At 59.4% G+C, this 13,022-nt stretch overlaps 3 protein-coding genes and 1 long non-coding RNA gene across 7 annotated transcripts; 1 reads left to right on the top strand and 3 right to left on the bottom strand.

The window, feature by feature from the left end:
* Window positions 1-573: 573 nt before the first annotated feature.
* LOC122192585 (max dimerization protein 1-like) lies at window positions 574-4,494 on the bottom strand. 2 transcript variants are annotated; one of them, XM_042893182.1, is made up of 4 exons: window positions 4,390-4,494; window positions 4,209-4,311; window positions 1,661-1,690; window positions 574-810 (listed from the first exon to the last, which is right to left on the bottom strand). In XM_042893182.1, the coding sequence occupies exons 1-4, from the start codon at window positions 4,478-4,480 to the stop codon at window positions 597-599; spliced, it is 438 nt and encodes a 145-aa protein (XP_042749116.1). In that variant the 5' UTR covers window positions 4,481-4,494; the 3' UTR covers window positions 574-596. The 2 variants fall into 2 exon arrangements, with proteins under 2 accessions (XP_042749116.1, XP_042749115.1); XM_042893181.1 differs by having other exon boundaries at window positions 4,209-4,494.
* Window positions 4,495-6,267: 1,773 nt separating this feature from the next.
* On the bottom strand, window positions 6,268-8,188 carry SNRNP27 (small nuclear ribonucleoprotein U4/U6.U5 subunit 27). Of its 2 annotated transcripts, XM_042893184.1 has the most exons (6): window positions 8,141-8,188; window positions 7,708-7,828; window positions 7,490-7,602; window positions 7,264-7,343; window positions 6,751-6,815; window positions 6,268-6,596 (listed from the first exon to the last, which is right to left on the bottom strand). In XM_042893184.1, the coding sequence occupies exons 1-6, from the start codon at window positions 8,175-8,177 to the stop codon at window positions 6,542-6,544; spliced, it is 471 nt and encodes a 156-aa protein (XP_042749118.1). In that variant the 5' UTR covers window positions 8,178-8,188; the 3' UTR covers window positions 6,268-6,541. The 2 variants fall into 2 exon arrangements, with proteins under 2 accessions (XP_042749118.1, XP_042749117.1); XM_042893183.1 differs by lacking the exon at window positions 8,141-8,188 and having other exon boundaries at window positions 7,708-7,991.
* Window positions 8,189-9,376: 1,188 nt separating this feature from the next.
* LOC122192587 (beta-adducin-like) lies at window positions 9,377-13,016 on the bottom strand. 2 transcript variants are annotated; one of them, XM_042893185.1, is made up of 5 exons: window positions 11,919-13,016; window positions 11,731-11,820; window positions 11,495-11,651; window positions 11,325-11,423; window positions 9,377-10,645 (listed from the first exon to the last, which is right to left on the bottom strand). In XM_042893185.1, the coding sequence occupies exons 1-5, from the start codon at window positions 12,315-12,317 to the stop codon at window positions 10,347-10,349; spliced, it is 1,044 nt and encodes a 347-aa protein (XP_042749119.1). In that variant the 5' UTR covers window positions 12,318-13,016; the 3' UTR covers window positions 9,377-10,346. The 2 variants fall into 2 exon arrangements, with proteins under 2 accessions (XP_042749119.1, XP_042749120.1); XM_042893186.1 differs by lacking the exon at window positions 11,325-11,423.
* Window positions 10,382-13,016, top strand: LOC122192588. The gene is made up of 3 exons (XR_006182642.1): window positions 10,382-10,667; window positions 10,805-11,163; window positions 11,284-13,016. It is a non-coding gene; the product is annotated as an uncharacterized LOC122192588 (long non-coding RNA).
* Window positions 13,017-13,022: the final 6 nt, after the last annotated feature.

Raw genomic sequence — 13,022 nt, 5'->3', positions numbered from 1 at the left:
GTGTTTGAGGGATTCCTAAAGGTCACAGAACTATAGAATTATAGAATGCTTGGGTTGGAAGGGTTCTTAAAGGTCACAGAACCATAAAATTATAAAGTGGTTGAGTTGGAAGTGTTCTTGAATCATGGAATCACACCAGGGTTGGGTTGTAAGGGTCCTTAAAGGTCACAGAACCATGGAACTCTAGAATGGTTGGGCTGGAAGGGACCTTAAAGATCAGAGTCATGGCCTCACACCACAGCTGGTTGGAAGGGCCTTCCAAGCCCCTCTAGCCCCAACCCATGCCATGGGCTGCCCACCGCCCACCAGATCAGGCTGCCCAAGTCTCCCAGTCCCTTTCAGAGCCAGACTGCTGCTGATGCAACGCCATGGCAGACAGCTGGCACACCAACAACGCTCCCTCCTCTGAACAGTTCCTGTGCAGTGCTTTTTTCTATTTCTTTTTTCTATTTCCAGGCTTTGATAAGGCACTGGTGTCCCGCCGTGCTGCCCATGGTTCTCTGCTGCTTCATAAAACCAAATGTGCTCGGTGAGAGTCACAGTGTAAAGAGCAAACCGTAAAGCAGCCGACGCACCAGGAGGCCACACGGTGCCCATCAAGCAGGAGCAATGCTGAGGGCTTTCGGGATGCTCTGCACGAGCAGCTTTCTCCAAGCCCTCTGCTCTCCAGGGACTTTTGGCGCCATCAGACTCACCTTGATGTGCAATTTGGCTTTCATGAGTAAACTCAGCGTCGTGTGCTTGCTGGATTCGGGGCCGAGCGGCACCAGCACCTTCAGCTTCTCCAGACACAGCCGCAGGTGGGCACGCCTGGAAGAAAACCATCGGAGCTCTCAGCAAACCCCAACATCACACGGCATCTTCGCCTCCATGTCCATGGAGGGACAGCAAAATAAAACTGCTCCTGCTACATCCAGCACGGGGCTGCAAAGCCAGCGCGCCCCTCGAGCTTCTGTTGGGTCAGAAACCAACAACTGGCAGCGCTCCACGCTCCCACCTGCACGAATGGCAGCGCAGGACGCCCCGTGCTCAGCTCCCCAGCCCCAATATTCCGGTTCTGTTCCCATTGCAACACCGCCTGTGCCGTACCCCACTGACACACTCGAGGCAGATGGGGATGTTGCAATGACCTGCCTATCTCGTTCCACACGCAAATAAACAGGCATTTGCCTGCACTGAGTGCCTCCTGCGTGACAGCGCCAACAAAACACGCGCTCGTGCTGCTGGGGTCAAACCCAACCAAAGCTGAGCCCTCACAGACGTTGTTTTCCATCAGCTGGGGCTGCGCCGACCTGCAAGAGATCCGTCCACACGTGGGAGGTGAGCAGCCAGCCCAGATGCACGCACTGGGGATGAGAAGCTACCACAAAGGTGGTGTCCCCAGAGAGGGACAGCTGCTCACACCCAGCTTGGTGCCCACACAGGGGAATGAGGAACCACTCGGATGCACCCCAGCAGCTCACCGGGGGGGAGACGTGAGATTTAAACCTGCCCCTGGAGCGTGAAAAAGCCACAGGACAATTCCAGCTGCCTGCCCCAGGTGGGCTGAGCATACAGAGCTGCAGCACACACACACCAAGCAGCGCTCCTGGAATAGGTGTGGGGCAGCCCTGATGCGCAACGGAAAAGAGATTCCACGTGCATCCCAGCCCATTCTCACCTGTTCTTTTCCATCTCATTGTGCGTTGACCTGAAATAGAAAGAGCACTTTGTGAAATGCTTGTCTCCAGGAGGGTGGTGGACAGCAGGGGTCCCTGCAGAGGGGTCACCGCACCCAGGATGACAAATGTGGTGGCAGAGAGGCGGGCAGGGAGAGGAACCCAGCGAGATGGCAGCGCCAGGGACTGGAAACCCAACTGAGGTGGTCTGGATGGGAAGGGGCTCGCTGCTGGAAAGGGGAGCAGCAGCACAGGGGAGCACAAAGCAACACCAACAGCACAGGCAGTAGCACCCAACACACACACACACACTCCCTGGATGAGTGGTTGTAAGGGAGAGGAGGAAGCAAAGGGGCCCAACCACCGCTCAGCAGCACCGCGCAGGAAGGGGAAGCTCTCCTCATCCTAACGCCAACCCCATGCACAGCTCCACCGCGTCTCCGAGGTACGTGAGCAGCTCTGAAGCACAAGTCCTGCTGCTCCCATTGTGAGCAACGCTTAGTGAGGAATGAAGGCCCACGTCTTCCCAGAAAGGGACCTCGGAGCGCTCACTGACTGCGGTCAGGATGGGGACATCCTGCTGTCACAGCTGGCGAAGGTCACCCGTCCCCCACGCCGGAGCAGGACGCAGTGCCATGCCCCTGAGATGGCAGAGCTGCTCCTCCCTGAGCAAACAGCAGGAAGGAGCTGGGAGGAGTGGCAGCGATTTGCCACGAGTGACATTTCAGGGCAAGAGCGCTCCTCCCCAAACAAAGGATCTTAATCTCATCCGCCACTTTGAGAGCCCTCAAACGGAACCTGGGCGCCATGCACCACGCCAAGGGAACATCCCCAAAACAAAGCCCCAAATCGGCATCCTGCTCTGCCACGTCGTCTGATGGCACCTTCAGTCCCCAACAGAGGACGTCCCCAGGATGCCCACCCCCTGCCCGGGGTGTGGAGGGGTGGCAGGGGGTGCAGAGCCACCGCGCAGCTCTGTGGAGTGCTGGTGGTGACAGCAATGCCCTCATGGGTGCCCCACGGCCCACAGTTCTACCAGACATCCCACAATGGGGCAGCCCAGCAAACTACAATCCCTCAAAGCCAGCTGTGTCTCCTCCAGTCCCCCCCCCCCCCACCCCACCTGTGATCACCAGGTGACAGCAGCACCTCCTGTGTCCCCAAGGGTCCCCACCACAGCCCCGAACCCCACTGTGTGCTGTGTGACTTGGAATCCCAATAGACTCTGAGCATCCAATGACAGCAGCGTCTCCAGGTTCAGGGACAGGTACCAATCATCCCCAGAGCTGCCAGACCCCCAGGACAGGGACACCAACAGACCCTGACCCCAATCTCTGGGTGTCCCCCCATGCGCCCAGATCAGCCTGGAGCCTTCTGTTGAATTGACGGGTGCTACCAGCATCCCCAGTGCCCCCAGTGCTGCCAGACCCCCAGCAACAGGGATCCCAATAGACCTCGGTGACAGCAGGGCCCTCCACATCCCCCACCCCACCTGGCACCCCATGACCGCTCCTGATCCCCCGCTGACAGCGGTGACCCCAAAGTCCCCCCCCCCGGCGACCCGCGTCCGCGGGTGGCCATGGCAGTGGGATTCCAATAAGCCCCAACAGATCCCAAACTCTGGATGCAGGCAGTGTCCTCCACATCCCCAGATCAGCCTGGTGCCCCATGACAGCTGCTGACCACCGGCTGACAGCGGTGACCCCAGAGCCCCTAAAGGTCCCCCCTATGTTCCCCAGTCCCCCCAGCCCCACTATGACCGCAGGATCCCAACAAATCATGGTCTCTGGGTGCAAGCAGGTCCCCCCACACCCTCAAATCAGCCTGGAGCCTTCTGTTAGGCCCTGACCACCAGGTTCCAGCAGCATCCCCAGTGCCCCCAGTGCAGCCAGACCCCCTGCAACAGACCCCAGTGACAACAGAGCCCTCCACATCCCCCACCCCACCTGGCACCCTATGACAGCTGCTGACCCCCAGCTGACTGCACTGTCCCCAGAGCTCCCACAGGCCCCCAAAAGCCCCCAGCCCTCCCAGCCCCCCATAGCAGTGGGATTCCAACAAGCCCCAACAGATCCCAGTTTCTGGACGCAAGCAGAGCCCTCCACATCCCCAGATCAGCCCAGTGCCCCATGACAGCTGCTGACTCCCGGCTGACAGCAGGGTCCCTACGGGTTCCTACAGGTCCCTGTGGGTCCCTATGAGTTCTTATGAGTCCCTGTGGGTTCCTATGTGTCCCTATGGGTTTCTGTAAGTCCTGATGCATCCCTATGAGTTCCTATGGGGTTCCTATGGGTCCCTATGGAGTTCCTATGGGTTCCTACAGGTTCCTACGGGTACCTATGGGTCCCGATGAATTCATATGAGTTTCTATGGGGTTCCTATGGGTCCCTATGGGTTCCTATGGGTCCCTATGAGGTTCCTATGGGGTCCTATGGGTACCTATGGATCCCGATGCATCCCTATGGGTCCCTATGGGTCCTTATGAGGTTTCTATGGGTTCCTAAGGGTACCTATGGGATCCTATGGGTCCTCCCTCCTCCCTCCCGGTACCTGCCGCCCCCGCCGTTCCTCCGGCCCTTCCCGCGGCGCCTCGGGCTCTCCCTGCGGGCTCGTCCAGCTCCGGGCAGCAGCGAGGCGTAGCCGTGTTCGGCTTCTGTGGGGACACAACGGGAACGGGCAGCGCCGGGAGGAACCGGGAGGTCCCAAAAGGGGCACAGCGGGATGCCGGTACCTCGTTCCCGCCGCTCCAGGTATTCGGCCGCCTCCAGGAGCAGCCCGATGCTGGACCCGACTCCGGACCCGTCGTCACCGACCGCCGCCATCGCCGCGCTGCGGGGCCGGGCCGGGCCGCTCTGGGGTGAGCGCCTCGCCCGGCCGCTCCGTCAGCCCCGCCCACCGCCGCCTCTCATTGGGTGCCGCCCCCCCGTCGGTTTTCGCGATTGGACAGTTGGCAGACACGCCCTTCCGCGATTGGTTCGGCCCCGAGGAAAGCCCCGCCCCCACCCGCCGTCGACGATCAGACTGGCCCTCTGGGTGGACTAGCTGTGATTGGGTGAGCCGGAAGGCTCCGCCCACGGGGCTGACTCACTTCCTGCCTCCTGCAGCCAATGGGAGGGCGAGGAGCGGACGATGGGGCGTGGCTCCGGCGCCGGGTGTCAACGTGGGGCTGATGGGGAGCGGGCGGGGACCCCCCGACCCCCGCCAGGTTTAGGGACCCCCGCAGGGCTGGAGACCCCGTAAGGAGCTGGAGCCTCCCGGCGCTCTTCCCTACGGGCAGATCTCCCTTAAAAAGCTACGAGCCTTCCCGAGCTGGGACCCCCGAGCACAGGTGCAGGAACCTCCTTGAGACCCCCCCAAAAAAACAGCGCCCGAGGCCACAAGGGAGGACGTTCCTCCCCTCCTCCAATAAGCAGAGACCCCTGGAGCCCCCCTGAGAAGCAGAAAGTCCCTATAAGTAGCCCCCCCCCCCCTCAACACCAGCAGGGGCCCCTCGAGCACCCAAAGCTGCTGCCCCTTCATCCCAGAGCACCCCAGCAGCAGGGAACCACCCCCCAAGCAGCGCTTTTGCCCCAGTGGGATGAATTTGGGGAGGGGGGGGGGAAGGGGGCAGCTCAGCATCATTTCCTCCCCACACCCCGAAACCCAACCCTGCCCTGTGGTGACTCACCCACCTCGGCCACCGCACCCCCCCCCCCCCACCCGGGGGGGGGGGGGGGGGGGGGGGGGGGGGCGCCCCAAAAGGGGGGCACAGCGCCCCAACCTCACCCTTGAAAACAAATACCTTCAACAGCAAAACACTGGTGTGGTGAAAATAGGAAATAGGGGAAAATAGGGGAAAATAGGGGAAAATAGGGTGGGATTGGGGGTGAGCTGCTCCCAGCTGGCTGCGAGCTTCCTGAAAGCAGCCTATGTGAGACCAAAAAAAAAAATGGGGGGGGAGGGAGGGGGTTTCATCTCATTTTTGGACCTGCAGCCAGTTTTAATTAGAAGGGAGAGAAAGCCAACAAAGTGATGGGGGTTGGGAATCCCTGTGTGGCAGCAGGGCCTTATCGTGGGGCGCCAGGCGTGCCGCAGGGATGACCTGGCACCAATGAGGCAGTGTCACACTGACAGCAGGGCTGTGTCACTGTCACCCAGCAGAGACACAGGGCTGCCTAATTGGGGACGAGGCTCGGTTTTGGCAAGCTGAAGCTTCAAAAAAGGTAGGAAGAAAAAAAATCCTACAGAACCGTCATTGCAAAAGGCTCAGCTCCAAGCTTGGATCTGCACGTCGTGTTCTGAAAGCATCGGTGTAACGTTTATCTGCTGCCCGAGCTGGGAACGAAAGCGCTTTTGACCGCAGGGCCGTGCTGCCACCTCCTGGGGCTGCGTGAAATCCTCACCCAGCAGCGCACGGAGCAGAGCCGCCCAGTGGGAATCCCTGCCTGAGCTGAGGTGATCCAATGAATGCACAAAGGAGAAGCAAAAACTGAGGCTGTTGGGCTCAAATCCCAAATGCTGAGCTGGGGAAACAGCTGCTGGGTGGCTTCCAGCAGCCTCTTCTCGCTGACTTTATTCCTGAGTGAAGTAATCACAGACAAACAGGGGGGGTGGAGGGAGAAACAAAATGGAAAAATATATACAGGTTTTTAATTAGACAACATTGAGCCACTGAAAAACAACAACACAACAGGAAAAATACAACCAGCAGGAAATCCTGGCAAGGGACGAACGGAGCTGGGTGATCAACGAGCTTCACCTCGCCCTCCCTTGGTGCAGGGCAGAGCGAGTGCACCCGGACCTGCTCTAAATCACCCCAAATTCACTTTAATGATGGAGTTCTCTCCCATCTCTGAGCCAGCAGCACGTGAGGAAGGCAGCGATGCTCCCCACTCCCTGCAGCATCAAGCAATGAAATCCAACGGCCTGTTGAATCCTCCTTTTCTGTTCATGTACTGCCTGCAGGGAGAGGAAAAGGAACGGATCAGCACCTCGCTGTGCCCACAGACAGCAGCCTGGCCATTCAGTTTCCTCTGAAATGCCTTCCGTCCCCAACAGCGTTGTTTTATCACAGGAAAGCAAGTGAGTTCTGTGCAACCTCCACAGCACAAACCTGTATTTCCTCTTCTGGGACACGTTGATGGCGTATGCGTTTGCAGCACCATCCACTTTCTTGCCCTGAAAGAGGAGAAAAATCAGTCCAGAGTTGTGTGCAGCACCAAGAGCTGCCTGCATCCATGGAGACACCAAGCAGAGCAAAGAACTCAGCAGTGCCACAGCTCTGGGCCATGAATCACAGGACGCCCTGGGTTGCAAAGGATTGCAATGCTCATCCAGTTCCAACCCCCTGCTGTGTGCAGGTCGCCAACCAGCAGCCCAGAGCCGCATCCAGCCTGGCCTCGAATGCCTGCAGGGCTGAGGCATCCACAGCCTCTTTGTGTTTTAGTGCCTCACCGCCCTATGTGTGAAGGAGAACCCCCACACCGAATGGGTGACTGGAAGCAGAGGAATAAGTTTTGGGGGTATAACCAACCCTGCTGGACCACTTGGGCAAAGAGGCGTCCAAGCACTGCCTGTCACAGCCCTGCAGGGTAAGGAAAGCCAGCCTCGACCCCAGCACACTCACTTTTGTTGTGTCAAAAGAGGCAAAGCCCATCATCTTCATCATCTCTATTTCCTCTTCCGTCTTGCCTTGCAAATCTTCCTCTGAAAAGGCAACGAAACAGAAGGGTTCACCTCACACAACCGGCGGCGTTCCGACTTTAATAAAGTCCCACGGAGCCCTCCGTGCTGGTTGTACCAAGAACTCCAGCACGAATTAACATGAGAAAAGCGCCGGGGCGGAGCCTCACCCGTGATCTGCCGCTCTTTGCCTTTGGTGTCTTTGCTCTCCTTCTTCTCCTCATCTCGTCTCTCCTTCAGCCGCAGAGGGGAGGAGGAGCTGGAGCGGTGCCTCCGGGGGGACCTGGCAACGGCCGGCACGCACGGTTCAGCCTCGCGGGAACCGCAGCATTGCGGGCCGGCTGCTAAAGGGAGCGGCGGGAGGTCCTGCCGGCACCGAGAGCCTCACCTGGATCGCCGCCGGTGCGGGGAGCGAGAGCGGGTCCTCCTCCTGTCCCTGTCCCGGGATCGCGTCCGTTCCCTTCGCCTCCTCTCCCGATCCCGCGAAGCAGATCGCGAGCGTCGGCGGTCTGCGGGAAGTGGGGCGGGAGAGGAGCAGAGTGCGGTGAGCGGCGGAGAGGGAAGGGGGGAGGGGGAAGCGGGGAGGGGGGGGAGGTGGGAGAGGAGGAAGGGGAAGGAAAAGGAAAAGTAGGGAGCAGGGCCCCGCTGCCCCCTCATTTTCGTCCCTCCGGGAAGGCCTCGGGCACATCCCCGGGCCCCGCTGTCCCGCAGCCCTCCCGGGATTCCCTTCCCCTGTTCCTGGCCGCCCTCAGGCCCCCAACCCCGGATCCGGACCCCCGTCCCGCTCCCCCGTCCCGCTCCGCTCCCTCCCGTTTCCTCACCGCGCCGCGGCGGCGAGCGGGACCGGCTGCGTCCCATGGCACCGCCCCTTCACCCCACTTCCGTCCGCAGCCCCCCCCACTTCCGGCGCTCCGCTCCGTTCTCTCCACGTTCCGTCCAGAAACAGCGCCGCAGCGCTTTGGTTCCACCACCAAAACGTTCCGGGAGGGGGGAAACCGCGCAGTGCCCCGCCCCGGGCAGCCCCTCTCGGCCTCCAGAAGCGAGAATGGCTCGGGGCTGGGCCCGCTGCGAGGCTGGGGTCCGCCAGCACCATCACACGGAGCCATACCCCCAACCCCAGCCCACCCCACCGCATCCCTCCATGGACTCTGAGCGCACGGAGGCCGAACACGGGGTTTATTTATGTACAGGCAGGCGTTACACAGCGCTCCCAGCACCGACCTGCAGCCCAACCCCGCGGCCACCAACCGCCACGGGGCCTTCAGGCATCCTTCAGTGCTGTGATGGTGCCCCAAAGCCTTTTCTTTGCTTCATCCTCCACTCCCAGCCCTGCGCTTTGGCTGGGATGCCTCCATTCCAGCCACAGCCCTGGAAATGGGAGCCAAAAACCCACCGTGGGGTGGTTGGGGTTCAGGGGTGCTGAGGGCCACGGTGGGGCCCAGGAGAGGAGAAAAAGCAGCAAGGGAAAACGAGAGGAGAGCAGCGGGTGAACCCTGGGAAGAAAGGCTGAGGGCAGCCGAAGGGAAACCTCACTGTAGCTCTCCAGCGCTTAAAGGCTGCTCATCAGCAGGACTTTCTGATGGCAGCAGGGCAAGGGGGAATGGCTTCGAGCTAGAAGATGGGAGATTGAGATTAGATTTAGGCAGCAGGAGATTCTTTACTCAGAAGGTAGTGAGGCAATGCTGCCCAGAGCTGGAAGTGCCCCATCCTGGAGATGGACAGGCTGAGGGCAAGGTGTGGAACCGGGCAGCCTGCAAGGTTCCCTCCAACTTAATCCACACTGCAGCCTCTAGCAGAATGCCAGCGAGGACACGGGGGCACAGCAAAGATTCTCAGGCTGCAAAACCTCAGTGCTGGGGGAGGACATTCCTGCTGGGGTTGTGGTTTTGCAATTTATTTTTACTCTCCCCTTTAGAAGTTGCTTGGCCCACCCCAAACTGCAGCCCCATAAAGAAAACCAACCCTATCTTACGCATTTCCTCCTCTCCATCTCCTGCCTGCAGCAGCCCTGCATTCGACCTTAAATGACTCCCACACCCCAAAAAAAGCCACCAGACTTTTCCAGGCTTCAGAGCTGCTTTTTCTTCTTCCCTTTGGGTTGCATGGCTGGGCATGGGGAGGTGAGGCTGGGGGAAGGATGGGGAGGATCTGTGCGTGTGCTCAGGAGTCCAGAGCTGGGCTGAGCAGCGGTTCGGCCTCGGGGCTCTCGTGCTCTTTACGTGTACAGGCACTCATCGACGTGGTGTGGGGGGACCAGGGCAGTGCCTCCTACTGAAGTGAATTGGCAGCGTGTGTTCATCCCAAAGTAGCACTTAGTGAGTGAAGTTTGCTCAGTTTTACGTGACTCTGCCCCGAGGCTCCTCGTCTTCTGTGTTCTCAGGTGCGGTGCAGAAACCCTGCTGCTCTCCACCAAGCAGCAAACGTGTGAGTGTGGCACCAGGAGAAGGGGACCGAGGTGGCTCACAGCCTTGGGGTAAGATTGCGATCCGAGAAGGAAAGTGTCCCAGGTGCTCTCCTTCGGGGAGAGCAATCCTCCGGTGTTGGGCTCCATCCCATCACCCTGGCAAAGAGATGCCAGGGGCGAAGCCAGCGCCATTCCAGCAGAGCGTGAAACAAAATGGTTTGGGTCAAAGACCCAAAACCAGCGACGACAGCACACCTGTTTCTTTCTCAAAACCAAGCGCATCCGGGCTGTGCCTCCGCGTTGCACGAGGGCTCTGCAAGCAGCGGGTGGGATAAACAAACCTCAGAGGCCACGTGGGTGCCTGGGAGAGACGGGGGAGCGCTGGTGGGAGCGGGGACGTGGCGGTGGGTATTTCCCCAAGCAGCAGACAGGGGCCAAAATCTCTCGGTAAGCTCAGCGGCCACCTCCGAAGCGGGTGACGGGGGGGACTTGGTGCCTCGTGCCGAGGGCTCCCGGATTGTTCACCTCCAGGGTTTTTGGCTGCGCCACGGCCAGACGCACGGCGCAGACGCATCCGTCTGGAAAGACGCTCGGCCAAAGCCACGGGGGGAGGGGGGAGAGGCTCAAGATTCGATCTTTTCCTTCTTTTTGCCCTTTTTCAGGAAGGACGGGGTCCGGAATTTCTTCTTCTTCTTGGAGGGTGATTTGGAGGGTGAGCCTTCGGGGGAGACGGGGGTGCTGGTCAGCATCTCGCTCTTCTCCTTGGGGGCATCCTGCTCTGGGTTGGCCGGGGTGCTCGTCTGGTCCCCCCCTTTGCTCTCCTCCGTGCTCTGCTCCTCATCCTTCCCATTGACCACCGCAGGCGGCTCCTTCTCGGCGGAGGAATCGGCCGGAGCTTGGCCATCCTCCACCTTCTTGTCACCTTGACAAAGGGAGAGGGAGAGGTGAGCGCCGCGGGGCCGCCAGCCGGCATCACCCTCCCCGTGTCACCCCGGGCAGGAGCAGGATCCAACCCTGTAAGCGCAGCACAGCGCGCCGGGACGCGACGCACCGCTTCCCTGAGCCTTTCCCCTCCCCACAGGATGGAACATGGGGCAGAGCCCCACATCCCGGCCTCAGCAATGGAACAAAGCGGGCAACACCAGCAAGGCAACCCAAGGCACGTCCTGCTGCAGGCGCTGAGCGGGCTGCTGGAGCCCGGCCCCTCCGTACTTACTACAGTGATAAGCATTCAGAGTCAGGGGGAACTCCTGGGGTGAAAGCGACACATGGAGGAAAGAGAAAGGAAGACGTTGTGGAGACAGACAGACAGACGGACACCATGAGACACGATGAGACAGCCAGCAGCCCCCACCGTCGCCCCCCCCGTGCCCCGGCCCGTGCAGGTTGCATATGACAAGTGCATGCGATGTGTGGGCAACGACGCCGGGAGCCCCCCTGGTGAGTACCAAAATCCTGCATGGACCTTAAGGGGAGGCGGCAGGTATGGGGCTACCGTGCATCCCCACTGCTGTGGGGCAGCACGAAGGCACTGCTGATGTTTACCCACGTTTTCCACAGGGGTTTTGCTCTTCAGCCCTCTCCGCCCACACCCCACTCACCCTCCAGACCCTCTGGGGCTGCGCTTTTGTTGGGGGATTTTGGAGACCCCGGTGGTGATTTTGGGGGGGATGCCTGGGTCTCCTCTTCCTCCTTGTCTCCTGCAGACAGACAGATGGCTACAGACCCCATAATGGGGCTCTGGGATGCACACGGTCCCCCCAGCTCGTACCGTGCAGCCCCAGCTTCTTCCTTTCCACCTCCCGCTTGTACTCCTCCAGCTCCTGGTCCGTGAGCTGGCTGAAGGGGTTCGGGGGCTCCGGCTCAGCTGGGACCTCCTCTTGGGATGGGTTTTTGGTCTCGGCATCCCCCAAATGGCTTTCTGTGGACTGAACCCCCCCCCCCCAAATAGCAGCGTCACCCCCTGGCACGAGGAGGAATGGGGACTTGGGGACACGGGGGACGTACGGGGCTGCGGCTCGTCTCGGCGATCACACTGGCCAGCAGCTGGGACTGCGGCCCTGCAGACTTGACGTCCTGGCGGTTCTGCTCACGGATCTACAAGAGAGATGCAGAGAGAGGATGGGAAAACGTGGACCCGTTGTCCTTGGGACCCTTGGGACCCCGCATCCAGGGTCACCCGGATGGCAACGCACCTTGTTCCTCATCTCCAGCACCTCCTGAGGGTCGGTGTAGAGGGGCACAAACTGGTTGGGGTTCTCGATGCGGATGGCAGTGCCACTGCTGCCCTTCTCCACCTCGTCAGCCTTCAGCCACTGCGCGGAGAGGAAGGGGGAAACATCCAGAGATGCAGGGCATGGAGAGCAAAGCCAGGTGGATTCATGGCATGGCGAGAGGAAACCCCAATAATTGCACGTAATCAAGAGCAAGCCCCAACGAATGCACGGATGGTATTGAGAAAAGAAACCCAGATAAATGCATGGAAAGAGCACAATACATGCATGGCATGGAGGAAGCAAGTCCAATAAATGCATGTCGTCAAGAGGAAACCTTAATAAATGCATGGCTTTGAGTGGCAACCCCAATAAACACATGGCATTGAGAGAGGAAACCCTAATAAATGCATGGCATTGAGAGCAAGCCCTGATAAAAGAACGGTTTTGAGCAGTAACTCCAATAAGTACGTGGCATTAAGGGAGGAAACCTCGATAGCTGTGTGTCATGGAGAGCAAACCCCAATCAATGCATGGCATGGAGAGAGAGATCTTGACAGATGAGAGCAAACCCCAATAAATATATGTCACGGGAAGAGCAAACCCTGACAAATGCATGGCATGGCAAGAGGAAAGCCCAATAAATGCACACCACCAGGAGATTAAAGCTGATGAATAAATGCATCTTGCAGGGAGGAGAGACTGGGCCAAACATGTGGTGCAGGGAAAGGAAACCCCAACAAAGCAGTGGGTGCTGGCGGTGGGCTTTTAGAATAGAAGGTGCTCTGGGGCAAATAAAGGCAGACACGGGGCAAATAAAGGCAGACAAGGGGCAAATAAAGGCAGACAAGGGGCAAATAAAGGCAGACATGGGGCAAATAAAGGCAGACAAGGGGCAAATAAAGGCAGACAAGGGGCAAATAAAGGCAGACAAGGGGCAAATAAAGGCAGACATGGGGCAAATAAAGGCAGACAAGGGGCAAATAAAGGCAGACAAGGGGCAAATAAAGGCAGACAAGGGGCAAATAAAGGCAGACATGGGGCAAATAAAGGCAGACAAGGGGCAAATAAAGGCAGACAAGGGGC

The sequence above is a fragment of the Lagopus leucura genome, unplaced genomic scaffold (genome assembly GCF_019238085.1).
Source record: "Lagopus leucura isolate 7727_CA_CO unplaced genomic scaffold, USGS_WTPT01 146-0_obj-0_obj, whole genome shotgun sequence".
NCBI lineage: Eukaryota > Metazoa > Chordata > Aves > Galliformes > Phasianidae > Lagopus > Lagopus leucura.
Note: the sequence above shows the minus strand (reverse complement) of the source record. Positions and strands in the feature narration are given on the sequence as shown.